At 40.5% G+C, this 15,775-nt stretch overlaps 1 protein-coding gene across 2 annotated transcripts in view; it reads left to right on the top strand.

Moving 5' to 3' along the window:
- Nucleotides 1-14,552, top strand: part of TRIQK (triple QxxK/R motif containing) — a 43,882-nt gene extending 29,330 nt beyond the window's left edge. For both annotated transcript variants that reach the window (XM_033155560.1, XM_033155559.1), the window contains exons 3-4: nucleotides 5,112-5,197; nucleotides 13,182-14,552. In XM_033155560.1, coding sequence (XP_033011451.1) covers nucleotides 5,112-5,197; nucleotides 13,182-13,295 — 200 coding nt within the window. In that variant the 3' untranslated portion in view covers nucleotides 13,296-14,552. The remainder of the gene's footprint in view (nucleotides 1-5,111; nucleotides 5,198-13,181) is intronic.
- Nucleotides 14,553-15,775: the final 1,223 nt, after the last annotated feature.

Raw genomic sequence — 15,775 nt, 5'->3', positions numbered from 1 at the left:
TGAAGACCCCATTAATAACTAAAAAGAAGCCCTATACTCTTAGTTGATTGTTTAAGCCCAGCAGTAAACATGCTGAAATGCTTGCATGTTTCAAGGTTCAAATATTGATATCCCTACATCATTGTTAGCTAGAGTTTGGCAAAAATGAATTCACCTGCTACCGAGAAGCGGCACTAATGGGAGTTGTAGCTGTACTAATGGGAGTAAGTGCAATACCCTTGTGCAGTAGAGTATTGGGAGTGGACTCCAGGCAGTCATAGAATTATAGAATGGTAGAGCTGGAGGAGACCGCAAGGGTCCTCTAGCCCAACCCCCTGCAATGCAGGAATCTTTTGCCCAACGTGGGGCTCAAACTCACAACCCTGAGATTAAGAGTCTCACATTCTACTGATGGTCATTCTGATATATTCTCAAGCAGCCTTCCATAACCTGGAGCCCTCTGGTTGTTTTAGGCTCCAGCTCGCATCATCTGTGACACTTAACCATCCGAGATGATACTGATGAGAGTTAAAGTCCCACGCAGGACATAAAAGTGCATGCAGAAGTTTCCAGGTTAAATCCCTGGCATCAGTCCATCTTTTGATGTGAAGAAGAGAGGAACAGTCTTCGCAGCTGCGCGAGATGTGGGAAATCTGTTAGGGAGGAAAGTGTTCATAGTAAAACTGAAGACCTAAAGATTCTGTAAATCCGGGGTGTCCCACTCAAAGCAGGATGGTTGTGCCATATGCACCAACAGCCTCACTGGGATCTGGGGTGTGTGACTGGGGGACCACACCACAAAGACCTTCACCCATGTTCCCATATTGAATCTCTCTTTGAGGTATCGCTCTGAGGAGGCCCTTAGATGGTGACCAAACAGTTCAAAAACCTGCAGAACAGGGATACGTATACATATGTACCACGAGCCAGCACCCCTTTCATGCCACCTTCAGCTCTGAAAATATCCTCCACTATAATTGTTGCTAGTTCAAATTAACGTGAATTTACATTCCAGCTAGCAACGGTCAAAGGTGTTTGCATTGCTTATATAAACTGGACATTTCAGGTGGCAATTTTTGGGGCACATATGCCATTTTTGCAGTACAGGTGGTTATCTTGGGATTTTTTTTTGGGGGGGGGAGGGGAGTTCAGCTGTTTAAAGAGGTGTTTTTAAAAAGTCCAATACTAAAATGTGGTTTTCATTACCAAGGACTTAACAGATGTCCTTTGTAAATTTTTACACACAGTTGATTCAGACTTGTATTCTCTGGTATGTACTTTCTCTTCTGGCTATAGCATTTAGCAAGGAGAGTGGTAAATTAATCACAGATGCTTTGTTTTGGAGACTTACCAGCTGTAGAGTCATTATTAAAATAGATTGTTTGCAATAAAGAGTGTTTCAGTTGTTAATATCGACTTCAATTTCAGCCTGCAAATATTGTCACTGTTAACTTGCACCAAGGTAAGTTTTAGGGAAACAGTCACATAGATCATTGAATTCAGTTCATTTGAAATCTTAAAGCCACTTTCTCAGACGCAGTCCTATTTCTGCTCATGGTTCTTCTCTGGAATGGGTAGTTGCTAGAATATAATCCTGAAGAGGATCGATAAACTCTCTTGGTTGAGAAATAACTGGTTATTCTTAGGGCATAATGATGCAAAAATTAATAATCCATTATTATCTCTACTTTCAATGTACTCTGGTGTGCACTTAATTCATGTAATCTTTACTATGACACAGGTCACATGCCACCCCACTTTAACTGCACTTAGAGTCATGGGTTTGGTGGAGTTTACATGGTTGCAGAAATGGTACCTGCATACAATTGCTCTGCACCACACATTTGCCTCAAAGACAAGTGGCTCATTGAGAGGGCAAGGATGCCTGGCTATCCATCTTTATGCTTGGTGGGCAAGGGGGATGCTCGGTCCATTCCCAAAACTGGTGAAAGCCAAAATTGGCTCTGCCCATCCACTGCACTTTGTAGCTGGCTGCATGGCAAAGCCAGATGAAGTGAATGATAAAAGTTATTCAGGCAACCAAGTAATAAAATTAGATATGGCTTCCAAGACAGGACAATCAGGTGGTCACTTCACCATCTAGCTAGTTGTAGTGCACATTGGTCTAAAGCCAGAGTGAATTTTTGGTTATGTATACTAGTTCATTGTCCCTAAAACCCACAAGATAAATTAGATCCTAAACCCAGGGGAAAGGGGAGATGAACAAATCCCCTTCTAGTTACAGGTAGGTAGCCGTGTTGGTCTGCCATAGTCAAAACAAAATTAAAATTAAAAAATCCTTCCAGTAGCACCTTAGAGACCAACTAAGTTTGCTCTTGGTATGAGCTTTCGTGGTATCTGAAGAAGTGTGCATGCACACGAAATCCCCTTCTAACATTTTATCAACATCTATATAAATCTATATACTTGAGCTCTTCTGCTTTTCACCCATTGCATCTTGCACTGCTACACTTCCAAAATATCTACAAGGTTGTATTCAAATGTACTCTGAGGAAATGCCAAGCAAATAGGATAGCACATCTACAACATTCCCTTTGCTTTCCCAAAGCTGCACCTATTTAATTTTGGCTGACCTCTAGAAACAGCAGGTCTTTGTGATGTAAATCACATCTTAGTTGTCCCACCTTTCATTTTCAGTGCAGACACGAGAGTATATTTCAGACTTTCTGAGATCTTGAAGTGAAACAATTATTTTCCCCTTGTTTTCTTCTTAAAGTCTTATAAATCTGTGTTCAAAGCCCCATGTGAATAAATGTCTGCAGTTTGTTTGCAAGTAAAAGTTTTTAGCAGCTGCATGTCTTAGTTGAAATTGGCTCCAAACAGTATTACAGGTTCAGATATATTTTTAAGCCAAGTTTCACCCTGGAGTGAATTTTTACGAGCATATAAACTCAGTCAATTCATAATGGAAATTCTGACAGGTCCTTTACTATTGCATAGCACATGGTAATATCATAATGACTGGCGGGGAGCTCTAGTCATGTAAACTCTTTCCCCCTTATTCCACGATGACCATACTTTCCTCTGAGAAAAGAACAATTTTTCCCATGCATTAGACTTTAAAATCTCCACCACTCCTCTGGTATAGTACAGATCACAAGAGAAATCTATCTTGAGTCTTCTCAGTAAGGAAAACGTTTCCCCTAATCGTAGATATTTTTTTTAAAGGACTGGGAGTCATTTAAAGACAACAACAATAACAATTTGCACCTCCAATGACCAGAGAGAAAACATAAGCCCTGTTTATGTGTTATTCACATGTAGAGCATGTGTTTGTGCAGTGAGGGGTGAGGCCATGGTTTTATTCCTTCTCCCAGTGTCATAAGAATATAAGAGGAGCCTGCTGGATTAGCCCAATGGCCCATCTAGTCTAGCATCCTGTTCTCACAGTCGCCAACCAGATGCCTGTGAGGAACCCTCAAGCAAGATCCAAGCACAAGAGCACTCTCCCCTCCTGTGGTTTCCAGTAACTGGTATTCAGAAGCATATGCCATTGTGGCTAGTAGCCATTGCTAAGCCTTTGAAGTTGTCCAGCCCCCTTTTAAAGCCATCCATTGTCACATCTCCTCATCCCCTGCCGAAGCAACCACATGTTGGGCACAGTTGTAGGACAAGAAAGCTTTTGCTCAGGAAGAGTAGGAGCAACCGGGAGACCAAAGCATCATTCAGGCATTTGCCTGAATGCACACTGAGATTGGAGTGGCGTACATCTTTTGTAGATTCATCTGCATTCAATAATAATAATAATAATAATAATAATAATAATAATTTATACCCCGCCCATCTGGCTGCATTTCCCCAGCCACTCTGGGCAGCTTCCAACAGAATATTAACATGCAATAATACATTAAACATTAAAAGCTTTCCTAAACAGGGCTGCCTTCAGATGTCCTCTAAAAGTCATCTGTAAGCATGTACAACTGGAGGGGCAAGGCAAGGAGCGTCAACTCAGTTGCCTTGGTTGGGCAAAGGAGATAAGTCCCTTCTTTGCCCACTCACTGAGAATGGTGGGGGGGGGCTTCATTTGCCCTCAGTGACATCATCCTATAGCCATGTCTAATTAGGCTTTATAATGTTTACCGCATGCTCCCTGATGGTCACACCACACATGGCTGCTCCCCCCTCCAGCAAAGAAACCTGGGAACTGTAGTTTCCCCTTCATAGAGCTAACATTCTCAGCACCCTTACAGTTCCTCAGGATTCTTTGGAGTTGTCATGCGCTTTAAATCTAAGGTGTGGATCTGCCCACGAGGGTGAAAAAGCCCATTCGGGGTTGGTTTGTTGGTCTGTTTTGCCACTCAGGCCACAGCAGAATAGGGAAACTAAAAAGGCAGTAAAAATGTGCGTAAGTATGGAAGGTAAGTCCCCTCACCCACTCTTCCCAAAATAGTAACTTTAGCAGCAGAAACTAAACCTCTCAAGCATTGGCCTAGCAGTAGTCCTGAATGCATTTGCTTAAGATCAGAGCCCTTAATGACTACCAAGGTTGCAAAGTATAGCTTTCAGCTAATCTAACACTGATCGGCCAGCCAGCCACCATAATGCAGTCTTGTGACATGAGGCATGAAAAGGGATACTGTGAAAACAATTTCAACATGGTCAAAACCTGTTATTACTAGGCAGGAAGTGCTTTTTATTTTTTCTAGAACTGAATTTGGGTGTAGGCCTAATAACCTTCCAATTTACAAGCGGAGTGGTTACGAACTCTTGAAAACTGTCTCGGAAAAAGTAAGATTTTTATCTTATGCCTAATTAACCCCACAACCCATGCAAATACTTTGCACGGTTGTTTTCAATTGCGTCAAATTTTTCTCATCGTGGGCTTTTCCTTTTTAAATTTTCTACCTTTGGATGTGGCATGATGTGGCGTAGCATCAGTCTTTTAGGCTGCCCATTTGTAAATAATAAACTGCTCAAATTATACTGGCATATGTATTCCCTATTAGAGCAAACATTTCAAAGTTTGTCACTCTGCAAGCAGCTCTATCATACAGTGGCCTTTTTGTGCTTTGTAAAGGAAAATTTGGATATGCTGCAGACATTAAAATAATTGTCCCTCATTTACCATGGAGTGTTTTCAGTAACTGGTTTTTTTCTCTCCCCCCCCATAGGAAAACAAGATTACAAGAAAACCAGGCCAATGTTAAAAGCAACAAGATTAAAAGCAGAGGCCAAGAAAACTGCGCCAGGCATGAAGGTACATCTAACTGATAGCTTACACCAACATCCTAGAGATGTTGAGTTTCTTTTCCCCATAGATGTCCTGTGTGAATATTGATCTTTGAAAGATATTGTTTATGACACTTCAAAACCCTAAGTGGAATGCCAGGATCTAAAATATTCATGACTGATTTCTTTTGCGTTAACCTACAGCCAAGCTGGAATAACTGAAACTCGGAGGCTGCAATCTGACATGGCTTTGCTTAGGAATCAGTCCCATTTTGTTATTTATGAATCAAGCTTCATTTTACCTATTTTTAAGATCTCTTGCCCCTACGCAAGTCCCAGGGCAAGTTGCAACGATGAAATATGCAATTGTAAAACCATTCCAGTTATAAAACATGGAAAGCCATTCCAAAGGCAACAGATGGGTATAAATTCAACAAAAGGAGTGGGTCCCACAAAACAAAATACCTTCACTGTCAAAGGCCAGGGCGAAGAGGTCTCTCTTCAGCATACAATGAAATCTGTGCAGTGAAGATGCCCCTTCTTCGGGGATGCCACCCTCTCCTTGTCTATGTAGGGTGCATAGAATAAAGCTGCAAAGTAATATTGATAGGCAGTATTTTTTTTTTTTAAAAAAAGCTTGTCAACTACTGTGTGTCATGGAATAATTTTTTTAAAACAGCTCCCATAGGCACACAGTGAATGCTTTACAGAACAATCCAAGGCATATAACAATAGATTTGAAGAGCTGGAAGGGACCATGAGGATAATCTAGTCCAACCCCCTGCAATGCAGGAATCTTTTGCACAACATGGGGCTCAAACCCATGACCCCGAGGTGAAGACTCTCATGCTCTACCAAATGAGCTATCCCAGTTTGGCTCATATCTATTCAGCAGTAAGTCCCAGCAGGCCATAATCCCAAGGAACCGTGCGTAGGATTGTAGCCTTCATTATTTTTGCACATCAGTGCTTTCTTTGGTTAAAAACCCCACAATGTGCCAGTACCCAAGCTTTGATAAAAGTGCCATGGGTGCCAGCACAAAATGGCTTCCACAGGCAGCAAAATATGAGGTGCCAGAACTCCTAACTGGTGAGTACCAGAAGCTCCATCTTTCGAAGCACATTAATGCAGCCTGATACATCGTTCTGATGTCATGTGTGTGATGTTGAACAATGTACTGATGCCACATGAGCTACATTGCGTGATTTCCTAATGTCCCTCCGTGCCCAGCTTTTGAAAGGGGATGGACTGTCCCCCTCAAAAAACCCATAGAGGGGGCCCATTGTGCCTTAGCCTCCTGGAGCCGGCATGTATGGTGAGTACTGTCACCTACACACACACACACACACACACACACACACACACCCTGACTATTGACCATGATGGAATTTTTTGTATAGATGTAACTGTAAGTGGTTACAGTTTTGCCATAAATACATATAACTGATACCCAGCCTACAGTTTTCATCTTTATGTCCAGCATGGAAAAAAAATGCCTTCTCTTATGACCCAGCAAGGAAGCTGGTGGACTCAAAATTATTTTGGAACTTCCTGTTTTTAAAGCTTAAAGAACGGAAGGTGAACAAGTGAAGGTAATAAATAATAATAGGAAGGATATTTATAATATTTTCACACCCACACATGACCCCGTTGTTGAGTTTGGCTAAACATATGTAGTTTGTTTAAATTGCTTCCAATACTTCCCTTTCGATTTATTTTTGGTTCAAAATAAATTAACATGAAATCAGCTTAGCAACCCATGCTGAGGGAAGGATGCAGATCAGGAAAAATAGATGCAAAAATGAGCTATTCCTAATGAGAAGAATGTCAGTAATGTTCAAAGAAGTACATTTCCTTGTTTCTGGCAGATGAGAAATCAATTCCCCCCCTCCCCAAGTTATAGCTTACAGCAAATGGCAAGGTATTACTACCATGCTGTAACAGCTGTTGAGCCGCCAGATGATGTATTTGGTTGTCTTCCAAAATTTGCTATTATAATCACGAAACAGTGGTTTCTTTTCGCTCGCTGATAGCTGATCTCGATCAAGCATTGCCATGCAATGTGGTCTGCTTTCACAACATCATCTCAGTGCAGTGTCAGGTTTTAATGGGGGGGGGCGAATAGATTGCCTTTTTGTTGTTTGTTTAAAAGGCAGATTATTAACCTATCAAGTTATGCAATTTTCTCTGTCCCTTTCTGATTTAATTTTACCTTTCTGATTTAATTTTACACCGTAGAAGGAGCCACAAGGGTCATCTAGTTCAACCCCCTGCAATGCAGAAATCTTTTGTTGCATATGGGGCTCGAACCCACAACTCTGAGATTAAGAGTCTCATGATCCACCAACAGAGCTATCCAGACAAGTGGCCTTACAAGATAGGGTTGAGGATAGCCTCAAACAATGCATACATTGGAAACTTGAATTCATTTGTTCATTCTTTAGATTTGTATAGCGCTTTTCCACACAAAAAAAACATGCTCAAAGTGGTTTACAAAACAACAACACAGGAACACATTTCAAACGCTACAAAACCATTTTCATAATAAACAGCAAATTAACATAGTAACAATTTCATACTAACATAGCAAAAAAATAGCATAGTAACAATTTCATAATTACAAAGCAGAACAATAGCAAATATAACATAAAAAATATAAAGAATTCCCAGCAGAGCTGCTGGTAAAGAACTATTTTTCAGCTTCAGTTGCCATCTGTAAAATAGGTGTACTTTACCCTGGCTGGACGATGATAGTTAAAGAAGGTAAAGATTGTGCAGCGTGTGGCATGTAAAAAGTGCTATGCAAATTGTTAATAAGAATAAAAGGAAATCTTGCAGAAGCAGAATTATACTTCAGTGTTGTGTTTTCAGTGTTGAAGCATAGAGTTGAGTCACATATGCACACCCCTCACACGATTTCTGGACACTTGATTGTACAACTTGGTTGGCAACTGAATGAGAAGCAAGCTTCTTGAAGTATTGATGTAAACTCAAACCATTGTTTAGTGTTGCATGAGCAAGCCATTTCCTTATGTCTCCCTGCCCTCATCTCGTCAGGTTCAGTTAGTTGTGTCCAGAAGATGAGAGCAAAATATAAGTTACCTTCTGCCAACCTAGCAGTTTGAAAGCATACCAGTGCAGGTAGAGAAATAGGTACCGCTGTGGTGGGAAGCATTTCCGTGCACTCAGACTTCCGTCACGGTGTCCCGTTGCGCCAGAAGCGGTTCAGTCATGCAGGCCACATGACCCAGAAAGCTGTCTGGAGATGAACACCTGCTCCCTTGGCCTGAAAAGTGAGCTGAGCGCTGCACCACATAGTCACCTTTGAGTGGACTTAACCGTCCATGGGTCCTTTACCTTTACCTATAAGTTACCTTGACATCGAAACCTGGGAAATAATGCTTTCTACTTGCCCTCTAAACCAGAATTGCAAAGTATGGCTTGGTTATGTTTTAGCTCTTTGGAGTATAAGGGAGGGAAAACAGCTTATTAGTTTAGATATTGCAGCAAAGTATGGTTTGTGTTAAAGAGGAAATAACTGGATATGAGTAACTGAAAAGAGGAGGAAGTAGAAGGAGGGTGGATGTAAGCCTGTAGTATGTTCTTGGTTCTTGACACTTCACTTTGGGAGACTGGGAATGTTGCATTTGAACCAAGTTGCTGTGATATGAAAGTATAGCCAATGGATTAATCCAAATAGTCACTAAATTCAACAGTCCCTTGTATCTTAAATTCAACTCCCACAATGTATGTTAGCTCATACAACCAGTGCAAGGACCTGGGTATCCTTGCACCTATATAATAATAAATAATAATAATAACAATAACAACAACAACAACAACAATAATAATATTTTTGTTTATACCCTGCCCATCTGGCTGGGTTTCCCCAGCCACTCTAGGTGGCTTACAGCACATAAAAAATTGTAAAACATTAAAAAATTCCTGATACAGGGCTGCCTTCAGATGTCTTCTAAAAGCCAGATAGTTGTTTATTTCCTTGACATCTGATGGGAGGGCGTTACACAGGGCGGGCACCACTACCAAGAAGGCCCTCTGCCTGATTCCCTTTAACTTCACTTCTCACAGTGAGGGAACCGTCAGAAGGCCCTCGGAGCTTGACCTCAGTGTCCGGGCTGAACAATGGTGTGAAATCAAATGTCTGCGACCTAAATCCAAGTTTCAGGGTTTTGCATTCTGTGCCAGCATGCCAGTGCAATATTTCCATGGGCTATATTTATAAGCAAGCTTTGGTAACATATACTGTATACAATTTGCATTCATTTTCCTATCTATAAGGAAATAGCCATACTGAAGATTCATCACATTTGAGGTAGCAGTAAGTTGGAGCAGTAGGAACTGGACATATTAAGAATAAGGTCCAGAATATTTAGGAGCTTAATACAAAGGTTTTAGATTTGCAGGGCACAGAAGATCAATTCAGCTTAGTACGACATTTTGATTTCATGGAGTTTCAGAAACACTAATTTGATTAAACATTATTCTTAAAATAATAATAATAATCTTGATTATTGCTTATTTTTCCTATTATTTACCCAGGCAGACAGGTTGAGTTTTCACCAGGGGTGCATTTTGTACTAACTTTGCTCTTTTAAAAAAAAAAAAAGTATGATTCCCTCCTTACTTTGAAACGGGCCCTAAACTTTTCTAAACCAACCCCAGTAGGGTACTTTTAATTTCAAAACTGGCATGCTAATTAGTCTATCCTGTCACATTTTGATTGCCTATCATTTTTATGCTGGATTGAAAGTAACAAACTTTCATTTAGTCATTGCCATTTAATACTTTTTTAATTTCCCCAATGAGTGATTTTTATCTTTTGTTGATAATGTCAGCACAGTAACTTGTGGGCAATAAATATCCAGTGTTTTTGACTCTGTGTTGTTGAAGCAGGATGACTGTGATAGACTGCAGAATTCATGTGCTTTCCTATGTCTATTAAAACCTCTCCATGCGTAAATAGTTTTCATGTTACAAGAAAGGCATCAGGCCAATGGCCTGTCAAGTCCAGATGTCTGTGTGAAGCCCACAAGCAGAAACGGAGTGCAGCGGCACTCGCCTCCCTTCTGATTCCAAGCAAACTGGTATTCAGAGGCTTACTGCCTCCAGCAGCGAAGGTAGAACGCAGCCATCTCTTCTAACTCCCATTTCCCTCAGCTCCTTGGTCTTCCTTCCAATAAAAGTTAGTTTAAGCAAAGGGATCTGCCCAATCTTCAAAGACAGGTGAAAAGGATTCATTCAGCTGCTCTGCAAACTCCTTATCTTATGCTGAAAAACAGAAACGATTTTCTGTTACTCAACAAAAAATTAAGTGTCACTATCCTTACTGTGAATTTATTCAGTTCTATCATACTTTCCTCTTAAAAACAAGCAGTGCTTGTTACATAGGGTAACATCCAATGTCAGCTGCCAGAAGGGTATTTGTCAGCAGAAAAATGAGGGAGGCCATTTTTGGCAAGAACTTCCTCCTGCAGTGACCTGCATGCCCCGACTCATTAAGTGTGTTCTGGATTATCCTCTAACCTTCTGGAGTATAGCAGATTTCCCCCCTTTTTTTGACAAAGTAAAGAGAAGGGGATTCCTTCCTTCCTTCTCTATTGCCCCTAATTATCAGATTGCAGGAAAGAAGAAGCTGAGGAGGAGAGCAAGCAATGATAGAGGAAATCAGAAGACTATGAACGACTCGGGGAGTGGGGAACCACCTGAGGTCATCTTGCACAGGACCCCCTTAAGCAGTATTGCCGGGCCCAGATAGGTCTAGGAGGACAACTGTAGTAGATACAAGAAAATGAATGAATTCTGCCTTATATGACCATTGCATTTTGACACAGAGAAGACATGTGCCCGCAGTCCCCCATCTCTTACTATCTTTTTCATTCCCATCTCTTTCTGAAAACAAATTTTACATAGCTCTTTTCTTTGAAATTCCATTAGATAAAACCAAGAGAAGATCCCAAAGTTTAGACTTACCTGACGATCCTTATAATTACGGGTTGGGAATGAAAGCATGCCGGCAGTTTTTAAATGGCATTGTTGTTTTTTTCAAACCTGTGAGTTTGTGGGAAAGGAAATTTGTGCTACCTGCGGAATGACAATCCACTGAGAAATCTTCGCCTGAAGAAGCGATAATATTTGAAAAGTGTATGCGGTGGCATATACTGAATTATGGATATGAAATACTGATAAAATATAAAGCGGATTCATGTAAATGCAAATGAAGTGTGTTCCAGAGGAGTTTGCGATGGGGGAGAGAATTGACAGAGGAACGTTAACTCTTTCTCGGGATGACACTGTTTTGCTTTCTCCCTGACGTGAGTACTTTCAGAAGTGCTTGCAGAGAGAGAACTTGCATGCTATGTGAAAATCGTTAAATCCAGCTCGAAGATATAAAGTAGGCTCGAGTTACACAATGTGCAAACGTGTGTGTGAGAGAGGCCTTAATTATGTATGCCGTTCAAATGAGGAAGATGCCCTCCCAAAGGCCTCATTTATGCATGTCAACCCTAGAGCCAGTCCCCGTTGTGTCAGGTCACAGCCTTCCAGCATTAGATGAAACTGCTTGCGTGAAATGGCTCTTAGCTTTAAATAGTCTCTTCAGAAGGTGGAAGAGCCCTGGTCTTTGTCCACCTGCCCCACGTTCTTCCTGCAGTAAGTTTGAGACATGGCCTATCATTTAGAGAGCTGCAAAGCTCATTTTACAGAATAAGTTCCAAGTGCCTGGGGGGTTTCCTTAACATTTTTTTTTTAATTGGTATGGTAGGTTGCTTCCCAGCTCCCTGAAAAGATGGGGAACTTTCCAAGTTCACAAATATTGCCTAGGGAGAGGGTGCTGTTAAAAATGTGTGATTCTGCTGGCGCACACTTGGATACCTTTAAAGTACTCTGTGAATTCTGTCCCTCTTTAGAGTCCTGGGCAAAAAGCTTGCTAAGCCTGTTATACAGTAATCTTTCTTCTTTAGCCTCATGGTCACCAGATTCAGTTCTGATAACCAGACTAGAAGCGTCATTAAATGCACTTTTTAAAATGTGAACTTAAAAAAAGGGAGGGGGGATTTGAACAAGATTAGGACCACAGTGGGTGAAGAGAGAGAAATGAAGCCTTTGCTTCTGCTGTGATTCCAGTGAAAAGCCCCAGCCCCACCCCAGTGATTGGTGCTGTTGGCCTTAATAGAAGTTGTTGGCCAGCGCAGTAGCTTGAGGGGGTGGGGGTTGTCATCAGATTAGTGGCAGGGGGAAAGGGATTGAATTCCTCACCTACAAAAATCCTGTGCTGCTCTTCACCCCCACAGCTGTTTACGCTAACAAAGATCTGTGTGTTAAACATAAGAAATGCATTAATATCACATCTGCTTTGGCCCTTACTGTTAATGCATGTTAACCACCGAATCATAGAATTGTAGAGTTGGAAGGGACCCCATCCATGACAGATAGCCGTCCACCTTAAAAACCTCCAAGCAAGGTGAGTGCACTACCTCTGAAGGGAGCCTGTTCCACTCTTGCTTTCAGAAAGTTCTTCCTGATGTTTAGTCGGAATCTCCTTTCTTGTAGCTTGATGCCTCCAGAGCAGGAGAAAACAAGCTTGCTCCATCTTCCATGTGAAAGCGCTTTAGAAATTTGAAGATCACGGGGAAGGTTAGGTTTGCTCATGTGGTAAAACAAACCAATAGTGGTCTTCAATTTAGATTATATCATTATTTGGTCAGGGTGTTTGTTCACGGTTGTTGTTTTTTAAAAGTGTATTTTGACATTGGTTAAGTAAATTGTGTAGCTCATTGCTTTGGATCTTGCAGTGGGACCTTGCATGTGGAGGGTCATCTAACTGTGCTTGAGTAAATTACAGGGTAAGTTTCCTACCATGATAATTTACAATGTGTTCGGTAAATTGCATACAATGTTAATGTATTTTTGAATGAAAAATGTCATTTGTTCTTAATTAAACTGAAATGATGACATATCTAACTTTTTTTTAACCTCTCTTATCATTGCTACAGGAAGTCAGCCTCATCCTTGCAGCTATATTGGTATTTCTGGTGGCATGTTATGCTTTCTTCTATCTTAACCTGTCCGAAGAGGTTGACCTTGAACTGGATCAAGATGAAAACTAGCAGGTGTCTTTTTTTGCAAGCTTTTTTTCTAGAAAAGATGATGATGATGAACAAGCCATCTCTTCACAGAGGTGGCCATAACTTGAACAAGTTCCTGCACTTTGGAAACTTTTGACACTCATGAGAATATTGTAGCAAGGCTTACAGGTTTTAATGATGGAGCCCACTGACCAAACCTCTGTTATTCAACCTGGCTTATTGAGTGATGTAGACCCTTTTCATAGTTTGTTTCATAATTTGAGCTGGAAAATATTTGATTCCAGAATACAATTTCCTACATTTATGAGCATTACCATGTTGGAGGGCAGACTCTGATTTCCCTGGACTCATCTTGGAATTAATTTGTTATTTTCAAAGGATGGCAACAAGTAGAAATCATAAAAAACAAGACAAACCAAAAACAAATAGGATGGGACTGGATGAAGTTACATTGTCTGTGCTGTCTGTGGGCTTGCTTCCATTATCAACAATGTTAAGTTGCATTAAAGGCAGTAGGAAAGGTTCAAGAATATGTTTAATTCTTAGACTAATACCAGGGAGAATTTAAATGTGCTTAACTATAGCTGGATCATACCCAGTAATTAGTGAGAGCAAGTATTAGTATGCCAAGGTTTACTTTGACTTTGCGAGCAAAAAGTGTAGACAAGCTGGAGAAGAGGGATTCGACCATGCCAGCACAGTCTTCTCCATATTAATGCATCAATTGTACCCTCTTGCACCTTTGGGCATGATGCTGCAAAAACACATAGGTTGCATTGATTTCAGTGAAAGAGTAAAACATGCTTAAATCCCATTCAAAATAAGGAGATTGTAAAATGCTGAATGTTGGCTGGAACATGCTCCTTGTTACTAACTGCAAAACAGCCCAAGTGCCAAGATCCAGAGCTCAAAGGAGTCCAGAGGATGCTAACCAGGACAGCACAATTTATGGACAATTCATGAATATAGGTAAGGCCTATTGAGTTCAATTGGACTTGTTCCCAGATAGGTGTGTACAGGATTGCAGCCTAGGTTGGTTGCAACCTCTGCAAGTGTCGATATCAAACAAGCAGTCTTAATTCATGGGGATTTAAAAAAACTAATTTGCAAAGATCACCTTGAGTTAACCACCACGAGTTTCCATTTGCAAAGAAAGCAGATTTTAACTGAGAAATTAATTAAAGGTAATTTATGGTATTGGCCTACAAGTTGATATACTTGGATTTATTTCCTAACAGCAAATTAAACTGTGCTCAAGTATAGCCATCAGTGAGAGAACCAAGAACCAGAGGTGTATTATTTGATTACACCAGAGGTGTAATCAAATATTTTAAGATCGGAGCTAATGGAAGCAGACGGGCCACTACACTGCTCTTCCCTCTCCCAATGGGACCTTCATCTACCATCAAAGCATTCTCTGCTGTGGGTTTCAATGGATGTTTGTATAGAATGTGGAGAGCCTCAACTCAGTAAAAGCTACTTGGAGTCAACTCTGATCAAACTCTACGATCCAAAGCTTCCAAATTATCAAGAGTTGCCAGAAGAAACACTTCCCAAATAAGCATGCTTTAATAATTTGTAATTGTAGCACATCTATACATGGAATCACACGGCAAATCTCTCAGTTTAGAAGAACACCCTTCTATTCCTTTTTTAAAAAAATATTTTTTGGTGCAAGTTTATTTTCAGTGTCACCCTGGCTCCTTTGTGCATATATATCAGCAGTCATCTTTTTCATTCATTGCCAACTGTTCAAGGCACATGTGTTCTGTCAGAAATGGCACCTGGATGACAGAAGCTCAAGCATTCACATATGCCTCTGAAGCAGAGTTCCTTGCCTCTTGGGCTATCTTAACGAATGTAAATAGAAAGTTCAGTCGATGTTGATTTTAATTAGCACATTGCTTCATTAATATAAAGTTGAAATTCTGTTTTAATTATACCATTGCTGCTCCTGCAATATCAACATGGAAGATACATGGTTGCTGGTTGTAGTTTTTTAGTTTAAAAAAAATCTCTTTGGCAATTAGGCAGTCATTTTTCATAAGTTCAAATAGCGGTTAGCAAACCTTTTCCATACAAATTCCCAGTAAATTTGAAACACCCTGGCTCCTTCATACTTTCTTGTATGATACTATTCCAAATATACTGTATAAGTTTTCCCCCCTAACCTCAGCTCAAAAGAAAAATAGATAATACAAAAAATGCATCTGAGTATATGATAAGATCTGCAATTTTTTTTTTTTTACTTCTGATGAATTTGTGCAGATTTGATGGTTGGGAAATTTATGATGCTGTTCACATGGTTTGTTCATTTTAATGGGGCATCAGAGAAGCCCTAGTGCTGATTAGGATATGGAAGCTTAATAGAGAATTGTTTGGTATGTTTATTGAAGCCTTGAAATTCATTTTAACATCCTGACCAAAAAGCTGCTCTGCTCGGTCTGTGGACCAAATCATAGGTGTTTCTTTTGTTGTTACAGGTAGGTAGCCGTGTTGGT

The sequence above is a fragment of the Lacerta agilis genome, chromosome 7 (genome assembly GCF_009819535.1).
Source record: "Lacerta agilis isolate rLacAgi1 chromosome 7, rLacAgi1.pri, whole genome shotgun sequence".
In the NCBI taxonomy this organism is placed as follows: Eukaryota; Metazoa; Chordata; class Lepidosauria; order Squamata; family Lacertidae; genus Lacerta; species Lacerta agilis.
Note: the sequence above shows the minus strand (reverse complement) of the source record. Positions and strands in the feature narration are given on the sequence as shown.